The sequence below is a fragment of the Oryctolagus cuniculus genome, chromosome 8 (genome assembly GCF_051225735.1).
Source record: "Oryctolagus cuniculus isolate XC-2025 breed Fujian yellow rabbit chromosome 8, ASM5122573v1, whole genome shotgun sequence".
NCBI lineage: Eukaryota > Metazoa > Chordata > Mammalia > Lagomorpha > Leporidae > Oryctolagus > Oryctolagus cuniculus.
In genome coordinates this window covers 22,312,807-22,333,413 of record NC_142874.1, presented here as the reverse complement: position 1 = coordinate 22,333,413, position 20,607 = coordinate 22,312,807, and the positions used below count along the sequence as shown (strand labels likewise).

Sequence of the window (20,607 nt, the reverse complement as noted above, 5' to 3'; positions counted from 1 at the left end):
AAATGTAATATTCATAATTTTAGGCTTTCATACAAATAGCAGTCTGATTTAAATATTGGAAGTTTAGCATGAGTAAGGCTAGTTTTGGGTATCATAGGATATTCAGGGTAGCAATATATATTTTATTACCTGTTTGTACATTGTTAATGAACTACCAAGTTAGCAAACATCAACAATTTTTCTATGACCTAAGTTTTGTCTGGTGTAGGCTGTTGTCTGGAGATTCATCAAAACTCATCGATGGGATCTCAATAAATAATGTTTTGATGTGGATATTTCTACATTGTAATGCTCCTCTCAAGCATGTAATATCCCAAGTTTTTCTTTAATGTGCCTTGATTTATATACATATGTAAATAAGACATTTCATCTTTTGTCCTTTAAGAGGTAAACGGTTCCCTGACCCAGGACGTCTGTTTCACAGAATGTTTTAAATGTCATTGCAGGCTTGGAGCAAAACAGCACAGTTAAGGGAAAAGTACCTCAAAAATTCTCAGGGCCAAATGAGAAAAACCGAGTTCCCAGAGCTGCCACATCAAGAACTGAGAGAATCTGGCCTGGAGGTGTTATTCCTTACGTTATTGGAGGCAACTTCACTGGTAAGTTATTCTCAGAATGTTTACTTTGATGGAGAAGTAAAAGCTGTCATACAGATTAAGTGTGCATGTTCGTAGGATATCGTCAAAAACAGAGTATGAAATCATACTTGTAAAAACACTCCGTTAACCTAGGTTATTAGTTTAAAATGTTTTTGAATTAAAAAAATAAATTTAACCTTGTGCTCTAAGAGTGTAGAGTTCCATTTTTTTTAAGATTTATTTATTTATTTAAAAGGCAAAGTTAAGAGAGGCAGATGCAGACAGAGAGAGAGAGAGAGGTCTTCTATCCGCTGGTTCACTCCCAAGCTGGCAGCAATGGCTGGAGCTGTGCCGATCCGAAGCCAGGAGCCAGGACCTTCTTCACGGTCTCCCATGTGGGTGCAGGGGCCCAAGGATTTGGGCTATATTCTATTGCTTTCCCAGGCCATAGCAGAGAGCTGGATAGGAAATGGAGCAGCTGGGACCCGAACCAGCACCCATGTGGGATGCCAGCACTGCAGGTGGCAGCTTTACCTGTTACACCATAGTGCTGACCCCCCGATTTTGTTTTTAAACTGAATTTCAAATGTGCCCATGAAATCTGGAAGCTGATCTCCTTTCAACTGACAGGGAGAATGTATGTCCCATTTATAGAGACTTGTACACACATGTGCAGAGTGAAGGAGCCTTCATCTTCTGATTATAAAGGGAGTGCCCGTTTTCAACAAGGACCCCTTTGTGGTGCTATGAATCTAGTCATTGGCTGATGATAGCAGTGGCATCTGTATATCACCAAGCCACACAGATCGGAGGAGCCAGCACACAGCACTCCTCTCTGGGGTGGTGGCCACTTTTATTAACATCGTTCAATTTTTCCAGGCAGCCAGCGAGCCATCTTCAAGCAGGCCATGAGACACTGGGAAAAGCACATGTGTGTGACTTTCATTGAAAGAAGTGACGAAGAAAGTTATATTGTATTCACCTACAGGCCTTGTGGGTAAGTAGAGCCCGGAAATGACCTACGTAAGTTTAGCAGGAAAAAATTAAAACTCATGGGTAGGATTTGTTTTGTAATATGTGCTTTGTATTTTGGCCATGAAAAGTGTGATTTTTACATATGCAAATGTTACTCTTTGAGAGGACTTCAAAAATTTATGAAAAAGGAATTAAAATATCAATTCGTATAAAAATTCTGAAAGCTACACATGGAATTTTTAGAACAGACATTTCTCATGAACTTTCTGAAGACCCCACATCTAAACATATTGCTTGAAACAGATCTTTGTGCATCTGACCATGGTGTATTTGTCCACCACCTCAGCTGTTTTATGAAGATCAACTCACGGTTGATCTTTCTTGCTTTACCAATTCACTGCCACTAGAGTTATCTTCTGAAAATACTGGTCAGGGGCTGGTGTCTGGTGCAGCAATTGAGACATGGTTTTGACGCTCTCTGATTCCACCTTCCTGGTAACGCACACTCTAGGGGGCATCTGGCGATGGCTCAAGCAGCTGGGTCCTGCCAGCCTCATGGGCTACCTGGATTAGATTCCTGGCTCCCAGGTTTGGCCTGACCAAACTCTGGCTGCTGGAGGCATTTGAGGAGTGAACCAGTGGAGGGGAGATCTCTGTCTAATTCTCTCTGTGTCCATTCCTCTCTGCATTTCAGATAAATGCATGATTGAATGAATGAATGAATGAATGACTAAATACTGGCCAGAGCAAGTGCCACTTTCTGAGATTCATTGATGTTTCCACCTAGGGTGATATTTTCTAGATTGTTTTCTTACAGGATGATGAAAAATACTCCAAATAAAATCATTAAGTTTTGGAAGTGCTATGTTAAATTCCAGTAGGTATTTCTATAGCAGAGTGCTAATGAATGTTATTAATATTTAACTAACCGAAAGGAGTATGTTTGCTAAACTTATGTAAAATATGGAATATCCACCTCACCTTTTAAAAGAGAAGAACATACCTCAATATCCCAAGAACATTTTGGGAAATGCTGGGTTGAGAGTAAAATCCTGAGTCCTTGGTATAACATTTAAGGAACACCACGAACTTACCACAGCTTCCATTTTCGGCTCCTTCTTCCTCCACATCTCTCCACATATCCCAGAATCCAACCAAGATACAGGACAAGCCGTTCTCCAAGTAATTTATGTTTTAGAAGACTTTTTCTCAAAAGAGTTTTCAAACTTCTCTTCCCAGCACTTTTAGTTATTTGGAAATTATATCGAAAGATTTGATTCACTCCAGCTTAATGTTTTGGCTTGTTTGCCAAGAATACTTGGTACTGGATTAATTTATATTGCATCCCCTCAGGAGGCAAGCGTGCCTGGGTCTGCCGTTCCAGTGACTGCTCTACTGGGTTTAGTGATTGCTCAGTTGAATGGAGTGTTGGTGGGCAGGTGCTTCCATTGTGAATGTCTCCAATATTACAAAACAGTGATTTTTTTAAAAAAATTATTTATATAAAGGGAACAGGTTTCAGGTGTTTCATTTATATAGTTTTAAGAACATGATGATAATTCCCACCTACCCTCCTCCTTCCTTTCTGATTTTTCTTTTGATTTTTGGTGATGCCATACTTTTGTTTTCCACTTTACTTTATAATCACAAGTTTAATCCTCCATTAAATAAAAAATTCATCAAGTAGCAAGTAGAAAGATCCCTGTTTCTCAGGAGTATCGATAAGGGCTATAAGCAATAATCAAATATCAAGATGTCAATTTCACACTTAAAAATTGCCCTTTTTTATACTCTATATATTTGTTACCACAACTCAGAGAAAACATGATATTTGTTTTTATTTTCTCAAGGCTGGCTTATTTTACTAAGCACAATGCTTCCAGTTCCATCCATTTTGTTGTGAAAGACAGGTTTCATTCTTTTTTATGGCTCAGTAGTATTCAGTTGTGTATATATCCCATTTTCTTTATTCAATCATCAGCTGATGGCCATCTGGGTTGATTCCATATCTTAGTTATAAACAGGGGGTCACAGATCACTCTTGTATTTGCTGATTTCATTTCATTTTGGTAAATTCCCAGGAGTGGGATGGCTGGGTCATAAGGTAGTTCTGTTTTTAGCTTTCTGAGTAATCTCCATACTGTGTTCCATAATGGTACTAGTTTATATTCCCACCAACAGTATCCTAGGGTACCTTTCTCCCCATATCCTCACCAACATTTGTTACTTTTTACATTTACTTGCTGTGGATTCTAACTGGGGTGAGGCGAAACCTCATTGTGGTTTTGATTTTCATTTTCCTGATGGCTACCGATCCTGATGTCTATTGGCCATTTATATTTAATCCTTTGAAAAATGCCTGTTCATGTCCTTAGCCCATTTCTTAAGTGGATTGTTTGTTTTGTTGTTGTTCAGTCTCTTGAACTCCTTACATATTCTGAATATTAATCCTTTAGCAATTTTAGTTTGAAAATATTTTCTCTCATTCTGTCAGTTGCCTCTTCATTTTGTTGAGTATTTCCTTTGTTGTCCAGGAACTTTTTAGCTTGGTGTAATCCCTATTGTCTCTTTTTGCTTTCCTTACCTGTACTTCTGGGGTCTTATCTAGGAAATCTTTGCTCATCCCAATGCCTTGCAGTTTTTCCTTTATGTTTTCCTTTAGTAGTTCAGTAGTTTCAGGTCTTAGGTTTAAATCCTTAATACATGAATTGATTTTTGTGTAGGGTAAAAGTAAAGATCTTCTTTCACACTTCTCTATGTGGAAATCCAATTTTCCCAACAGCATTTGTCAAAGAGACTGTCCTTTATCCAGAGCATGGTTTTAGTCCATTTATCAAAGATTAGTTCGTTGTGGATATGTGGATTAATTTCTAGAGTTTATATTCTGTTTCATTGGTACACATGTCTATGTTTGTGCCAATACCAGCTGTTTTGAATATAACTGCCCTGTAGAATGTCTTGGAAATCAGGTATAGTGATGCCTCCAGCTTTGTTTTTATTGTTTAAGAATGTTTAAGCTACTCAGGGTCTCTTGTGTTTCCATATGAATTTTAGGGTCATTTTTTCTAGATATGAGAAGAATTTCCTTGGTATTTTGATTGGTATCACACTAAATCTGCAAATTGCTTTGGGTAGTATGGATATTTTTGATCTTAATTCTTTCAATCAATGAACATGGAAGCTTTTTTTCCATTTTTTGGTTCTTCTATTTCTTTCCTTAATATTTTATAATTTTAATTGTAGAAATCTTTCATGTTATTGGTTAAATTTATCCCAAGGTACTTAAATATTTTTAGCTATTGTGAATGGGACTGATCTTACAAGCTTTTTCACCTATGTCATTGTTTCTGTATACAACAGCTACTGATTTTGTGTCTTGATTTTATATCCTGCAACCTTACCAGATACTCTTATGAGTTTGAGTAGTCTCTTAGTGGAGTCTTTTGGATTCCCTATGTATAGGTTCATGTCATCTGCAAATAGGGATAATTTGACTTTCTCCTCTCCCATTGGCATCCCTTTGATTTATTTTTCTGACTGTGGCTAAAACTTCTAGAACTATATTGCATACTAGTGAGAGTGAGCATCCTACTCTGGTTATGGATATTTGTGGAAATGCTTCCAGTTTTACCTCATTCAGTACAATGTTGGCTGGGGATTTGTCATATATTGCCTTGATTGCATTTAGGTATGTTCTTTCTATAACCAATTTCTTTGAGGTTTTTATCATGAAAAGATGTTGAATTTCATTAAGTACTTTCTCTGCATCTACTAAGATAATCATGATTTTATTCAATTTGTTCATGTAATATATCAAGTTTATTGATTTGCATATGTTGAATCATCATTGTTCTTTTATTCTTTCCACATTTATTATCTGAAATTCTTACACATAGATGAATTTTCTCTAATCTACCACAGTCATTTGAATACCCTATAGTGTAGTTCAGTTAGGCAAGTCAAAATAAATGCTTAGTTTTGCTAGAGAAAATAGTTATTGAGCTATTGACATGCACTTCTGGGAGGAAAAATACATCTTTTCAGTAGTTCTTAGAGAGGGGCATTGTGTTATTTCTGTACATTATATTTGCCTAGATCTCTTAACTTAAAAAGGTAATATATGTTAGTTTTTGACTTATTTAAGTGACAGTAAGAAAAAATTGTACATCAGTACCTTCATGGGTATTTTTGGATAGTGCCATAAATTTTTAGTTATGGCTTACTCAGCACTGAATCCTTCTAAGTCACTCTAATTTTGGCTTGAAAACTTTTGTTTACATCTGAAATTCTTCCTAGTTTTTTTCTATTGATTTAATATTTAAAAGGCCCAAATAGTGACTGTCCTTCTATCCTTCCAGTTATTTAATAAGAATGGTTGTGGGGACAGCGCCATGGCTCACTTGGTTAATCCTCTACCTGCGGGGCCGGCATCCCATATGGGCGCCGAGTTCTAGTCCTGGTTGCTCCTCTTCCAGTCCAGCTCTCTGCTGTGGCCAGGGAGTGCAGTGGAGGATGGCCCAAGTGCTTGGGCCCTGCATCCGCATGGGAGACCAGGAGGAAGCACCTGGCTCCTGGCTTCAGATCGGCGCAGCTCTGGCCGTAGCGGCCATTTTGGGGGCTGAACCAACAGAAAGAAGACCTTTCTCTCTGTCTCTCTGTCTCACTGTCTAACTCTGCCTGTCAAAAAAAAAAAAAAAAAAAAAAAAAAAAAAAAAAAAGAATGGTTGTAACTCAGCTTACATGTTTTTAAATACAAAATATATTCAGATCTATACATCTTTCTTCCCTCCCGCCTTCCCATTCTGAAAAATAAGCACATCCAAAGCACTGATAACTTACTCTGTTTTTTTTTCACTCAGTTTTTGAGTGCAATAAATTCATTTTTGTACACATTTTCTTTGATTTGTTGTCAGAGTTCCTCAACACTTGTGATTTTTTTTTTTTTTTTTGGACAGGCAGAGTGGACAGTGAGAGAGAGAGAGAGAGACAGAGAGAAAGGTCTTCCTTTGCCGTTGGTTCACCCTCCAATGGCTGCCGCAGCCGGCATGCTAAGGCCAGCGCACCGCGCTGATCTGAAGGCAGGAGCCAGGTGCTTCTCCTGGTCTCCCATGGGGTGCAGGGCCCAAGGACTCGGGCCATCCTCCACTGCACTCCCGGGCCACAGCAGAGAGCTGGCCTGGAAGAGGGGCAACCGGGACAGAATCTGGCACCCCAGCCGGCACTAGAACCTGGTGTGCTGGCACCACAGGCTGAGGATTAGCCTATTGAGCCGCGGTGCCGGCCCCTCAACACTGTTTTATCCCAATTCACTGTCACGTCTTAGTGCTTTTCCTCATAATGCTTTGGCTGCTTGGAACACCTATGCTTTCCTTTTTAATCAGTGGAAATCATTCCCAGCTTTCATTCTTAGCTTTTCTGAGTGGCTCACTTTGGGATTTTGCTCTACCCGTATCATATCAGTTGTATCACTACAGCTTGTTCAAATGCCTGTCTTTGTCATTGGTGAAGGTGGGTGACTTACTTTTGTGGCCCTCATGATACCCATACTCCACTGTACAGGTGGGCACATTGAGAAAATGCTGACAATATCAGAATCATCTATGTTCCTTGTATATGATCTTCCCACACATGAAATACTGTAAGAATTTAAAGGGATATTTAAGTACCTGTACTCACTGAAGTTGTGATTTGTCCAGTGATTCGTAAAGCTTTTATTGCACTATTGAAGTCATATTTTTGAATTTTGACATATTCATATATTTATAATTTTCAGAGTAGCAGTGTCACATTTGGGTGATGTGTTTAGCATTCATTTTGCAGTTCCCAGTTTGACCTGTATGACTTTGTTAGTTATAGAAAGGGAGATGCTTTATGTAAGAAGTGCTCTTTAGCCTGCCAAAAATTCTAATAATTTCATTGGAATCATTTATCGACCACAGTTTCATAAAACAGTTATTTCATCATTTTTGCTGTGAGAATGCTGCACCTAAATCTCATAAAGTTATCATTTAAATTATTAAGGGGTTCAGCAGTTGGTGTTGTACAAAATACTTAGGGCTAACTAGAGTAAGATATGTGTCAAGTCATATGCCTAACATTCCTGATGGATTTCAATATGGGGTATTTTAATTCATAAGAGCTGTGGCAGTAATGTGTAGCACTTAACAAGATTTATTGCACCTCTGTATTCGACATGGAAGCCTGCAGCATGGTGCCACAGATATTGATAGCAACGTTCATCAAATCTATTTCTATTTTAAAATCTAATAGGAAATACATCTTACCATTTAATATCACTGTATCACTTTGACTTAATTGGCTACATTAAGAAACTTGTATCTTCTGTTTATTTTTTAAAAACTAAGCTAAACTCCATGTTTATGGGGAGGACAATTAAAAATGGAACCACATGTGTCTTTTAGAGCATTGTATTTCCCACTTTATTCTGCTATTGTTGACTTTTATCCGGTTAATGTTATTGATGTATTTTCCATATCAGGAAAATATGGTAGGAGGGAAACAACACACTATAGTAAGTAAAACATTAAACATAAGTCAGAACCTTTGACCATTTTTCCCCAGTGCAATTCATATTCTTAAATTGTATTAGAACTGTTTATATGCATGTATATGTCTTTGTGTATACATGCATACATACATATGGGTGTATTTATATATGAAAGTACATGAGATTTTTCATTTGTCTCCAAGAGTGTGCACCTGGGTCGCCACTGCTGCCCTGGAAGCTCTGCCTACAGAGAAGTCGTCTTCCTCTCCTGCTCTTTTGAGATCTGCTCTTCCCACGTATAGCAGCTGAACGCTGCTGTACAGCAGGTTGTACTCTAGGGTCTGGAGCCATCGCAGTGAACAAGGCATCTGAGACCTGTGCCCACAGAGAGTTTACATTCCATGGAGGGAAAGCAGCAAAGACAAACCAAAATGAGTGAAATAATTATGTATCATTTACCATATGTAAATAGAAAGCCAAGTAAGCAGAGTGGAGATGGCATTTATGCAGACTTGAAAAAGATAGGGAAAAGAGACCACGCGTACGAGGAGGGTAGAATTCCTGATGGAGGAGACAGAGAGGAAAAAATGTGAAGAGCTTGCCAGTAGGTTGAAAGCAGAGCAGAGAACAAGCATGACTAGAGGAGGGATAATGACAGGCACAGTCGTACCAGAAGTGCTATGTGTGGTGAAATATATTTGTTAAGGACCTCTGGGCTCTTACAGTTTTGGGAAAGAAGTTTTAGAGAGCCTATCTCAGGCAGCTTAGTGAAGTTACAGAATGGTAACAAGTGATCGTTCCATCTCAGTGACTTTATGACAAGCATGCATTCCTTACAGTGCACATACACCACTTAGCTCTGCCCCACAAGCATCCCTCTTATATAAAGTCCCAGGGAGAATCCTATGCTACGACATAGCAGTTCCTATGGCAGATGGAACAGGGGCACTATGGCCAACGACGTGTTGGCTTTGGAAGACTCTCTCCAGAAATGACACAAACACTCTGTGCTACTGTAGTGTTGTCCAGAGCACGCCATGTGATGAAACCCGGAATTAGTGGGCAGGGCAATATGATCATTGTCTCGAGGGGAGCAATGGCTATTTTTGAACATCGACACCATTTACCACAGGGCCATTGGAGAATATGGGGTGCAGAAGTGACACAATCTGACGTGGTGTTTTAAATGATTTCAGTGCTAAGACAAGACTGCTGTAGCAAGAGAAGACCAGAAAGGAAGAGACCAGCTGGCAAATTATTCCAGCAACTCAGGTGAAAGATGATGGCCTTGACTAGGCTGTTAGGAGATGATGATAAGTGGATCAATTCCAGGTACAGATTGAAGGTAGAGACAATAAGACTTACTATTGTGAGAGAGATGGAGGCTTTGGGAATACTGGAGCAAAGTTGGAGTTTCCAGTAACTTGGATGGGGAAGTCAGTAGGTGGAGGAAGATTTGGGAGAAGAAAATTAGGGACAAAATAAATTGAAGTATTTTTTGTTCACGAAAAAGAGTAGGTGGAAATCATGTATCAGATATTGTAGTCCCTTTTAAGGAAGCTGTCTTAGAACACTAACAAAATAAATGAGTAATTTTCATAAAAAGGCATATAATGACTTGATACTTGGAAGGACTTAAAGTACAGCAGGTAAAAAGGCATAAAAAATTTCAACTCACTGGATGTCTTGATGAGTTTACTTAGAGGAAGTTTCCAAAGATAGGTTGGTCTAACAACTCTAGGTGAAAGTAGGGAATTGCAGACTTTAGATTACTGGTTTACCCTGCATAATTTAAGGAGTGGCAAGACTTTTATTGATGTTGAAAGCTTTTCTTGAAAGGGCATGTAGGCCTAAAAAAAGGCCAACCTTTAAAGTGGTGCACAAATTAGGAACAAAAATTTGAGTGTCAAATACAAGAAAATGACATCAAACCTGTCATTCCGTGCCTAATGTTTGTGTAAGCATACTTCCACTTATTCTTTTATCTGAACATCTAGAATCGTGTTCCCAGGATATTTAGTTAGTTAAGGGTCAAAGCACCATCATTTTCTTTGTGTGCAGGATGACTGTAAAATAATAGCTCTATGAATAAAGCAGTGTGAAATCTATATTTCCTTTCCATTGTGAAACCTCATCTTATTTATAGGGAATTGCTATAGGTGCAATTATGCTAAAAAAGGGTGTTTTAGATTAAGTAAATTGACCACATTGCCTTACTGTCTCCCAGATTTTTATTTCAAAAGTACTTTCTTCTTTGAATGTAACTCCAGTCAGAATGACTCAGTGTGGGTAATTTAGTTGCTCTATAATCATCATATATTTTAGTTTCATTACTGTTCCTGTAAGATAGCAAATATTTCAGTTTAAATCTCTACAAGCTTTGGAAAATCTTAATTTTTTGCACCTAATGGTTTATGGATATATAATACGTGTCAATATAAAATACTACCAGAGAACAAAACCACAATTCATTGATTACCAATTCCTAGTTACCTCTCTCTGCTTGCCATTACTGACTTACTAAGCTTAATTTAACTACTACAATAGATTTATAAGTACGAGTATAGTTTATAAGTAATGAGTATAGATTAGGTCTCTAACTAGCACTCTGTGGATTAAAATGCATATTGAATATATTTAAAGCCTAAAGAAACTATTTGGGGAAAAAAGAGGGGTGGGCAGTAGAGGTGGAATCATAGAATTTATATTTGTGGAAAAATCAAAAGAAGAGTCACATGCACTACTCTGGAAGTTGAAATATTGAAATTCTCTTTATGATTTGAGCAATTGTTTTTTGAGATTTTTTTTCCTTTTAATTTAATAAATCAGAAAAATAGATGTTTGGAATGTCTGCTGTACTGTGATTCCTGCCATTCAAGACAAATCATTTAGTGCTTTCTATTGCTATCTAAGAGGACAGAGAGTTATATTGATGAGCTATAGTTTTAAAGAACTATTTTATTTATTTGAAAAGCAGAGTTTCAGAGAAAGACAGGGAGAGAGGTCTTCCATCTGCTGGTTCACTCCCTAATTGGCCACAACAACCTGGGCTGGGCCAGGCCAAATTGAGGAGCCAAGAGCTTCTTCCAGGTCTCCCATGTGGCTGCAGGGTCCCGAGCATTTGGGGCATCTGATTTCCCAGGTGCATTAGCAGGAAGCTGGACCGGAAGTGGAGCAATTGGGACTTTTTACTCGCTAAATCATAGTCCCGGCCCCTGTTGTGCTACATTGTGTAGGAAACGAATGACAAGAAAAAAGTGTATACATAGTCAATGCAGATGCAATTACAAAAAGCAACATTAATCAAAAAAATTATTTTCCCATTCCTGGTGGGTTGAACTGATGGATCTGAAGCCAAAGGACACAAGGGGCCGAGTCTATGTGTGAGTGCACTAATCATCACCATTGTCATGACTTCTGCTTCTTTGCTGAACACTTATGAAAATAATTCACAGCATATTCTATAATATATAATCAAAAAGCACTTGGATTGGTTGTTTGGAAACTTTAATTGTCCGTAAATGTAAAAGGATGCCAGAATTTAGCCCTAGTTATTAATGAAAGTCTGGGCAAGTCAGACTTCATAGCTCACCACAATTACTCATAAAGTCTCCCTACACTGGACCCCATCCAACATCACTCTCTCCTCCATCCCCACCTTCTGCTGCGTTCCAGGTGCTGTTCCTATGTGGGGCGAAGGGGAAATGGACCTCAGGCAATCTCCATTGGCAAGAACTGTGATAAATTTGGAATTGTTGTTCACGAGTTGGGTCATGTGATAGGCTTTTGGCACGAGCACACGCGGCCAGATCGAGATAACCATGTAACCATCATAAGAGAAAACATCCAGCCAGGTGAGAGACTTTCCAGGGTGTGTGTGGTTTAAGTCTGCGTAGATAGCATTGAATTATAGTTATGCCGTTCACCATTGCACATCTCATAAGAGTGGAATTCTTGTTTTAAACTTGGTAGAAGCCACATTTCACTTGTTTAAAAATTACCTGTATTGTTTTCATACTTTTGCTCTTTTCCCTAGAGACTAAATCATCTCATGCATTTTTTTAGACTTTTTTTTTCTGTTTCTTGCTTAAGATGAACCTCTATCATTTCTAAACTTCAGTGTTTTCAAGATTGGGTGTGAAATATTGAACCATAAATTCATATTAATTTTTAATTTAAGCAGTTTTTGTACTTAGTTCTATGATTTAAAGCGTGGGGACTTATAAAAGGGCCGGGGGTTGCCATTAAATGTGCTGCTACTGTAGGAATTTTCATTTTATCAGGTATAATTTCTGGAGAAAAATCCAGTGTAAATGAGTCATTTCCAAGATAGTCTAGATGGTGTATTTGAGGTTTTCCTCTTAAATGTGACTGCCCTAGATTCAAATTCTTTGAGACTGTTTTTAATAGTTGAAATGAAATTTATGATTAATCCAGTATTCTCTAACAATGGTGTGTGATAATAACCTCCCTAGAGAGCTTCGGATTGGTTTAACTTTACCTTTCATAAGATGGGTGCATTTCAGTTGCCCCCAAAAATAAAATTTCCCATTGTGAATGGTTTTCTCATGATATGCGTGACTTGCCTAAGCAAAATGAATTCTTAGCTTCCTTATTCATGTCCACTTGTAATTTACAAACACACTGAATTCCTTCGAATTGTCTTCCGTTAACAGCATTGATCTTTCTATTTGCTTATTGAGTATTGGATGCCAGCTGTTTGTGGAGGTGCTGTTTGGGATTGGAGATGGTGTCTAAGGTGTAGGCATGGAGGCAGATGACCGGGAGTGAGTGAGAAAACTAACAAGAGGCTTAAGTTGAGATTAATGTGTCGTCCAGGCAACATGTGAAAACCTGCATCTTGGCACCTCCAGAGAGATGCCACAGAATGGCTGAGATTTATAGGTCAAGTAGAAATGTCCAAGTTGAATAGAAGAATGAGGAGATATCCAGGCTGAAAGGACACGAGCATCAAAGCTACAGTTATGGAAAATCAAACCCTTTCCTCCTGTCTAGTACGGCTGCATGGGAAGTCAAAGTGGAGTGTTTAGTTGGTAACGACTGAGGTTGGGTGGGTGATCCAGAGAGCACCCTCTGAGTACTGACGAGGAACTGAAGGATCGTATAGGGAGCACGTTCAGAATAAACAGCAGGAACTCTGTTGGCTGGAGGAAGCATTATGGGGCTGGTGAGGGTGAAGTCGGGGAAACCTGTGAGAAGCCTTAGTCGTGTGGGGGAGGTGGATGCCCTTTGTGTTCTAGTACAGGGCAAGATGAGCGAGAGGAACTCCTACTTCAGAAATATTTAAGAGGAACAACATCGCGTGAGGGAAATCTTCGGAAGTTCGTTCTTAGGCCCCAAGAAGAAGGGTGAAACTATCAGATGAAACAAGAAATACTAATAGAGCAGCATGTTTTTGAAGAAGAGAAAAACAAACAGTGATTTCATTTAGCATTTTTTTTTTTTTTAATTTGAGAAGCCCTTGGATGATGATGGTTTAGTAGACAAAGAGAAGGTGAATGAGGACCTCGGCAGGTGTCTAGCAATACAAATGTGGTCGGGAGTTGCCTATTTAGGACGATACTGGAATGAGAAGAAAGAAATTGAGGGGCCAGCGCTGGGGTGTAGTGGGTAAAGCTGCTGCCTGCAGTGCCGGCATCCCATATGGGCACTGGTTCAAGTCCCAGCTGCTCCACTTCCAATCCAGCTCTCTGCTATGGCCTGCGAAAGCAGTAGAAGATGGCCTAAGAGCCTGGGCCCTTACACCCGTGTGGGAGACCCTGAAGAAGCTCCTGGCTCCTGGCTTCGGATCAGCCCAGTTCTGGCCTTTGTGGCCATTTGGGGAGTAAACCAGCAGCTGGAAGACCTCTCTGTCTGTCTGTCTGTCTCTCTCTCTCTCTCTCTCTCTGTCTCCGCCTCTCTGTAACTGACTTTCAAGCAAAACAAATTCATCTTTTAAAAGAAATTGAGGATACAAAATAGAGAACAATGGTATTTAAGCAGAATTTGGAGAATTTGGTGGACTATTTACCAAAAGGGTAAGAATGTTATCTCAAAAATAAGAGAGACAGAGATAGAGGGAGGAAGGAAGTGTTACTGTATTATCAGAATTGTGTCTGTGAACTACATGAGCCCATTCTCTATTAGTGTCACATTAAAACGAGAATTGGTGAGTAGAAAGAAAGTGAGAGAAAACTCAGTGGAATATGATAGCCGTTGCAAAAGGGCGAATCCTTTCAGAACGGTGAAGTAACCTGCAGAATTGGGTATGGAAGGTAAGTAAGAAAAAGAATGAGACTCCTTAGCTGAGAATCTGACACCTGAGCCAAACAGCCAGGTTCATCTTATATTTTTCATCATTAAGAAGGACGTAAAGAGGAAACGGTATTTTTGAAAATTGTCTCAGCTACCAAGTCAATGAGAAGTTTGTTGTTAAGCAGGTGTTAGTTTTCCTGTATTTGCCAAACATTTTGTTATATTGACAAAAAAAAAAAAAAAGCTCATAATGAATGCAACTTCCAAAAATGGTTCTTACACTTAAATAGAATTTTGATTCAATATAAATATGTATCCAAATAGAGGAAGAGATGTACATGGTACTTCAGAGTGTCCATTGAAGGATGTTTACTGGGGCCTGTGTTGTGGTGTAGTGGTAAAGGTGCCAGCAGTGCCAGCATCCCATATGGGTGCTGGATTGAGTCCCGGCTGCTCCACTTCCAATCCAGCTCCCTGCTAATGTGCCTGGAAAAACAGTGGAAGACAGCCCAGGTCCTTGGGCCCCGGCACCCCTGTGGGATACCCAGATACCCAGAAAAAGCTCCTGGCTCCTGGTCTAGCGCTGACTGTTGCAGCCATTTATAGAGTGAACCAGTAAATGAAAGACCTTTCTTTGCTTCTCTCTCTCTTTATCTATCTCTGTAACTCTGCCTTTCAAATAAATAAATAAATCTTAAGAAAAAAAAGATAGGTTTCTTCTGGTGCCCAAAATGTTACAATCTATGCATAGTTCTTGTATAACATGCATTCTTCATGAAGTTATTTTGAAGATCCCTCATGTACATGGATTTCAGTTTTTTGGTACCAAAATAAACACATATTTCAATTCTATTTTCTATGAACTTTTTGAAGTACCCTAGTATAAGTAGTATAAATAAATTTATAATACTTAACACAATGCTAGAAAAATTATGACTCTTACTAGGTTTTTGACTAAACATTCTGGCTAACAGAAAAAAAAATTACTGTGTGAGATTTCCTGTAATTGGAACCATGATCAGCAATTCCAGTATAAAAGCGTTCATGTTGGAGACTGATCTTCAACAAATTTATGACTTGCTGTGACTCAGAAACTTAAAATCAAATGTTATTCAAGTAGAGTATCCAATAAGCAAAAACTTTGGCTTCAAATTTATATGCACAAGAGATGACTATGAGAGTACTAAATTGGTATGATAATTAGATTTATTTTAATTTGCATCAGAATGTGCATATAAAGAGGGATGTCTTTAAAATTTTTGAATTATTAAGTATAGTTTTCCATGTTGCTCTGTATCTCTGACTTTCTCCTTTCCTTCATGACGTAGGTCTAAGTTTCTCTTATTTGGACTGTGTAGGCCCATGTCCTTTTTAACTAGCAGGAAAAAAAAGCCTCATGTACGTGTTAAGTGCTCAGTTATGGGCTTGGAATGTGCAACTATTGCTATAGTTACTGAATGTTCTACTTTCAAAAATTTTGTGAAGCATTTCTTGTTGATCAGAGAGCCTTTTTCCATATTGTGCTCTATACTGAAATCTTGAAAGTTTATAATTATAAAATCAGATCCACAGCGCTTTAAAATTTCCACCTTATAATTGGATATGTTAAAAAAAAGGTTCAAATTCTATGGAGATCACAGTTGTAACAATTGTTCCTCTCAGGGTTGGGGCGAGAGCAGCGTATTCCCTAAGAATGGTTTTAACACACGAAGACATATCAGAGGTTTGAGGAGCACACATTTCAGTTTACAGGCTGGCTGGTGAAGTCAGAATCATTTACCATGTGAAATTATTCAGATATGGTTTAAAATACATTACACTGAGAGGCAGGCTCTGTAACTACAGCTTGAGTCTCTAACCTTTAGTGTTCAAATGCATGTTCCCAGGCTTCCCTATCACAGGGAGGAGAGACCTTGTATTCTAGGACATCACTCCATTTCTTTAGTACCTTTTGGAAAACTATTAATGTGATATTATTTAATACAAATATTGAAGTTAGAATGCTCAATCAAATGAGCGATGTAATAGTCCCCTTTTGAGATCCAGGCATGAATTTGGAATTCCAATAGTTCACTTTTATACTTTCTCAAAGCTCTTTAGGTTACATAAATAGTATGTCATGCACCATCTTTTGCTGTTTATTTTTTATTTTTTTAAATACATATTTCTAGCTCTAAAGTCATATTGATTTTTTAAAAATATTTATTTATTTATTTATTTGAAAGGCAGAGTTACAGAGAGAGAGAGAGAGAGAGGGAGAGGGAGAGAGAGGTGTTCAGTCCACTGGGTCACTTCCCAGATGGCCACAGCAGACAGAGCTGGGCTGATCTGAAGCCAGGGAGCAGGAGCTTCTTCCAGGTCTCCCACGTGGGTGCAGGGGCCCAAGGACCTGAGCCATCCTTTACTGCTTTCCCAGGCCATAGCAGAGAGCTGGATCACAAGTGGAGTAGCCGAGACTCAAACTGGAGTCCATTTGAAATGCCAGTACAGCAGGCGGCGGCTTTACCCACTATGCCACAGCATCAGCTCCTTTGGCTGTTGAAACTGCAGAAATTGAGTCATTGAAATCTGAAGTCAACAAGAAGCAATTCTTTGTTCTAGAACCATCAATGTAGATTCATATATTTATCTCTCTTTTTTTTTTCAGTTTTCAAGAAATAATACTGCTTGGCAGATACAAACAGGCAGTCGAAAAAAATCTGTTAAAAATGAAGTTAAAATAACATGTGAAAAGTAAAACAAAAACTCCCTTAGTTCTTATTCGTATTCTTTTTTTATATATAAAGATTTACTTATTTACTTGAAAGTGAGAGTTACACAGAGAGAGACGGAGAAGCAGAGAGAGAAGTCTTTTTTTTTTTTTTTTTTTTGACAGAGTTATAGATAGTGAGAGAGAGAGACAGAGAGAAAGGTCTTCCTTCCATTGGTTAACCCCCCCCCAAATGACCGCTACGGCCAGCACTGCATTGATCCGAAGCCAGGAGCCAGGTGCTTCTTCCTGGTCTCCCATGGGGTGCAGGGCCCAAGCACTTGGGCCATCCTCCACTGCCTTCCCGGCCACAGCAGAGAGCTGGACTGGAAGAGGAGCAACCGGGACAGAATCCCGCACCCAAATGGGATGCTTATGCCGCAGACGGGAGGATTAGCCTAGTGAGCCACACACCAGCCCCCAAGAGAAGTCTTCCATCCACTAGTTCACTCCCAAACTGGCTGCAATGGCCAGAGCTGTGCCAATCTGAAGCCAGGAGCCAGGAGCTTCTTCCAGGTCTCCCACGCGAGTACAGGGGCCCAGGCACTTGGGCCATCTTCTACTGCTTTCCCAGGCCACCACAGAGAGAGCTGGATTGGGAGAAGAGCAGCCAGGACTCGAACCAGCACCCATATAGAATGCCAGCACTTCAGGCAGCGGCTTTACCTGCTACACCACAGCGACAGTCCCCTGTCATATTCTTCTGGATCAAAAAAGTCTTTCCAAATAGAAATGTCTTTTCATAAAAGAGAGCCTTGTTTCATTTTTGAATGAAAGTAGATTTCCGGTTGTTTTATCTTTAATGTTGAAGTCACATTGCTAAACCAAGCAGTTAGTCTAATATATACTAATATTGTTCCTACACCTTTTCACAGTGTTTCATAGAAAGGATCTAAAATTCCAAAGCAAGAAGAAGATAATTTTTATGGGCCCTGGCAAGTACAGTCATAAGAGAAAAGTGACAAATTCATTGGATAAAAATCCAACTCTTATTATGATTTGTACAGTATCTCAAAAAGCAGCAAGATTTTAAAGAAATGAATATTGTGAGGTAGTAAAAGAGCATACGTCAAAAACATACAAAGTTTGGTTTTGTCAGTGTTTTTGCCGAGATAAAGTCATTAACCCATTCTTTCAGTAGGAGCTCGAGTGAAAACCTCTGCCCTTGGCACATGCGCCCGGCTGAGAGTGTAAGTGGAGCCAGCAAGGAGACGGGTCATTTAATGAAGAGCAGATGCGAGTCGAGGGAGGGCTGTGGTGCTCTCCCCTCTTCCAGGCTTCTGAGATTCTGTTTGTCCCTGATCCTTAGGTCAAGAGTACAATTTTCTGAAGATGGAACCCGGTGAAGTGAACTCACTTGGGGAAAGATACGACTTTGACAGCATCATGCACTATGCCAGGAACACCTTCTCAAGGTTGGACTCTCAGGTTATACCTTTTGACTTTTAATTCCTTCCCTCCATGTAGCTCCTCTCAAAGCTATGTTTCACATTAGAATGAGAATACCTTTCAAATGTTGCTGCTCTATGGCAGAAATAAACCAAGCAAAATAAATAAAAAATCATGGTTAAGAATATAGCCAACAACAGACATTTTAATGACATATTACAACACATTTTTGCCTTTCCTATCAAATATATACATTTGAAGTGATAGGATATTATCAAGGATTTAAAGTATATTTTAATTATTTTAAAAATGTCAATTAAAATCATGACCAAACCAGTCCGTGTATTAAACTGCCAAAGTGCAGTGTAGTGAAAAGTCAAATGGTTTACTTGGTTGCTGCGTTGGAATGTCACACTCTGCATGCAACTCCGGTTGGATACTGTGCATTTTCAGTGGCTCGAGTACCACCAATGCTCAAGAAAGACTATTACTCAATGAATTCTAAGACAACAAGTTAAGAAGATATTTTTCTTCATATAGTTTTCAGTTATCGTTCATTAATTATTAACCTTAGGATTCTTTCATTAACTGAATACTCTTTTTAAAGAGTGAAATAAACTTGGGTTTTGATCCACTTCATTCTAAAGATGATGGCATCCAGGAAATAGTTGCCAGGTAAGGAATTCGGAGCTGTAAAACCACTGAACTCACCCATTCCCTTGGCACACTCAGGCTCATTTTACCCTCCTACATCCATTTCTATTCACTCTTTTGCCCAGTTACATCCATCTCACAGTTCATTAACAACTGTTTATGAAGGCAGGCTCAGGAAGGAAAGAAAACGTCAAATGTGTTCAATAAAAGATTTTTGGCAAAAAGGAGAGAAGGATGTGTTAATGAGCCCTTTGTACTTGGACGCATTTTAGAATCATTCTTTTATAAAAACCCAAACTTTGAAAAAAAAAAAAAAGCGAGGGTTGACTGTGCAGTGTATGTTGAAAACTTCATGGAAACTGGAATTAAAAGATAAGTTTGTTTTGTTGTAAGGACATTTTAAAATTCATATATAGTTTTTTCACAATATGCATTTTCCGTGAACTTTATGAAACCCTTTTATTTTGAAAACCATTCTCCTCTGAAGTATATGTTTCACATATATATATATACACATAAATATGTATGTATATGTATATATGCATGTGCATGCATATATAATATATGCATGTATATATATCTTTGTTAAAATATAATAACTATCCCCATGCTTATTGTTCCTGGAATTTGAATTTAGGATTTGGTAAAAATGACAGTCAGAAATTTAGCCTGCAATTATTCTTAAAGAATAATAAAATTTTTAGTTTCAGACCAATGTTTGGAAGGGAGTTTTCCATAGAGATGTGAAAGAAATGAACATTTGGTCCAAGTTTAGACAAGACTGCTCTCTTATGCTGCTGAATTCAGTTACTTAGAATTAACCTGAGGTTTGATTATTTGGAAGACAGGAAGTAGCAAAGAGTGCAGAAAATAATGAACGCTTCCTGTTCTTCAGAAATGCTGAGTCTTTCCTGAACTTGGAACTTGTCTGCTTTGCCTTTCCGCCTGGCTGTTTTCTCCATATACCACTCTTCTCATGCTGCCTGCTGCTGTCTCCTCCATCATCTGCCTTTGTGTTGTGTGCCAACCAGCTTTGACTTTTTTTGTAAGATTTATTTATTTATTTGCAAGTCAGAGTTACACAGAGGAGAGGCAGAGAGAGAGAGAGAGAGAGAGAGAGAGAGAGAGAGACATTGAGATTGGTCTTCCATATGCTGGTTCACTCCCCAATTGGCTGCAATGGCTGGAACTGTGCCGATCCAAAGCCTGGAGCCAGGAGCTTCTTCCAGGTCCTCATGTGGGTGCAGGGGCCCAAGGACTTGGGTCATCCTCCACTGCCTTCCCAGGCCATAGCAGAGAGCTGGATCGCAAGTGGAGCAGCCGGGACTTGAACTGGCACCCATATGGGATGCTGGCACTTCGGGGCAGGGTGTTGACCTGCTGCGCCACAGCACCGGCCCCCAGTCTTGACTTTTTATTCGATCAAATTGATTCAAAGTTATGCTACTCATTTTTTCATAAATAAACAGATTTCTGTAGTTCAAAAGACCTTATAGTAG

At 39.0% G+C, this 20,607-nt stretch overlaps 1 protein-coding gene across 2 annotated transcripts in view; it reads left to right on the top strand.

The window, feature by feature from the left end:
* LOC149124909 (tolloid-like protein 1) overlaps positions 1-20,607 on the top strand; it is a 174,889-nt gene that overhangs the window by 106,599 nt on the left and 47,683 nt on the right. Inside the window, exons 4-7 of one of the 2 annotated variants that reach the window (XM_089302148.1) lie at positions 447-599; positions 1,458-1,575; positions 11,737-11,915; positions 18,375-18,480. In XM_089302148.1, the coding sequence (XP_089158274.1) occupies positions 447-599; positions 1,458-1,575; positions 11,737-11,915; positions 18,375-18,480 (556 nt within the window). Of the gene's footprint in view, positions 1-446; positions 600-1,457; positions 1,576-11,736; positions 11,916-18,374; positions 18,494-20,607 lie in introns of both variants that reach the window. The other variant, XM_089302149.1, reaches the window with a different exon arrangement.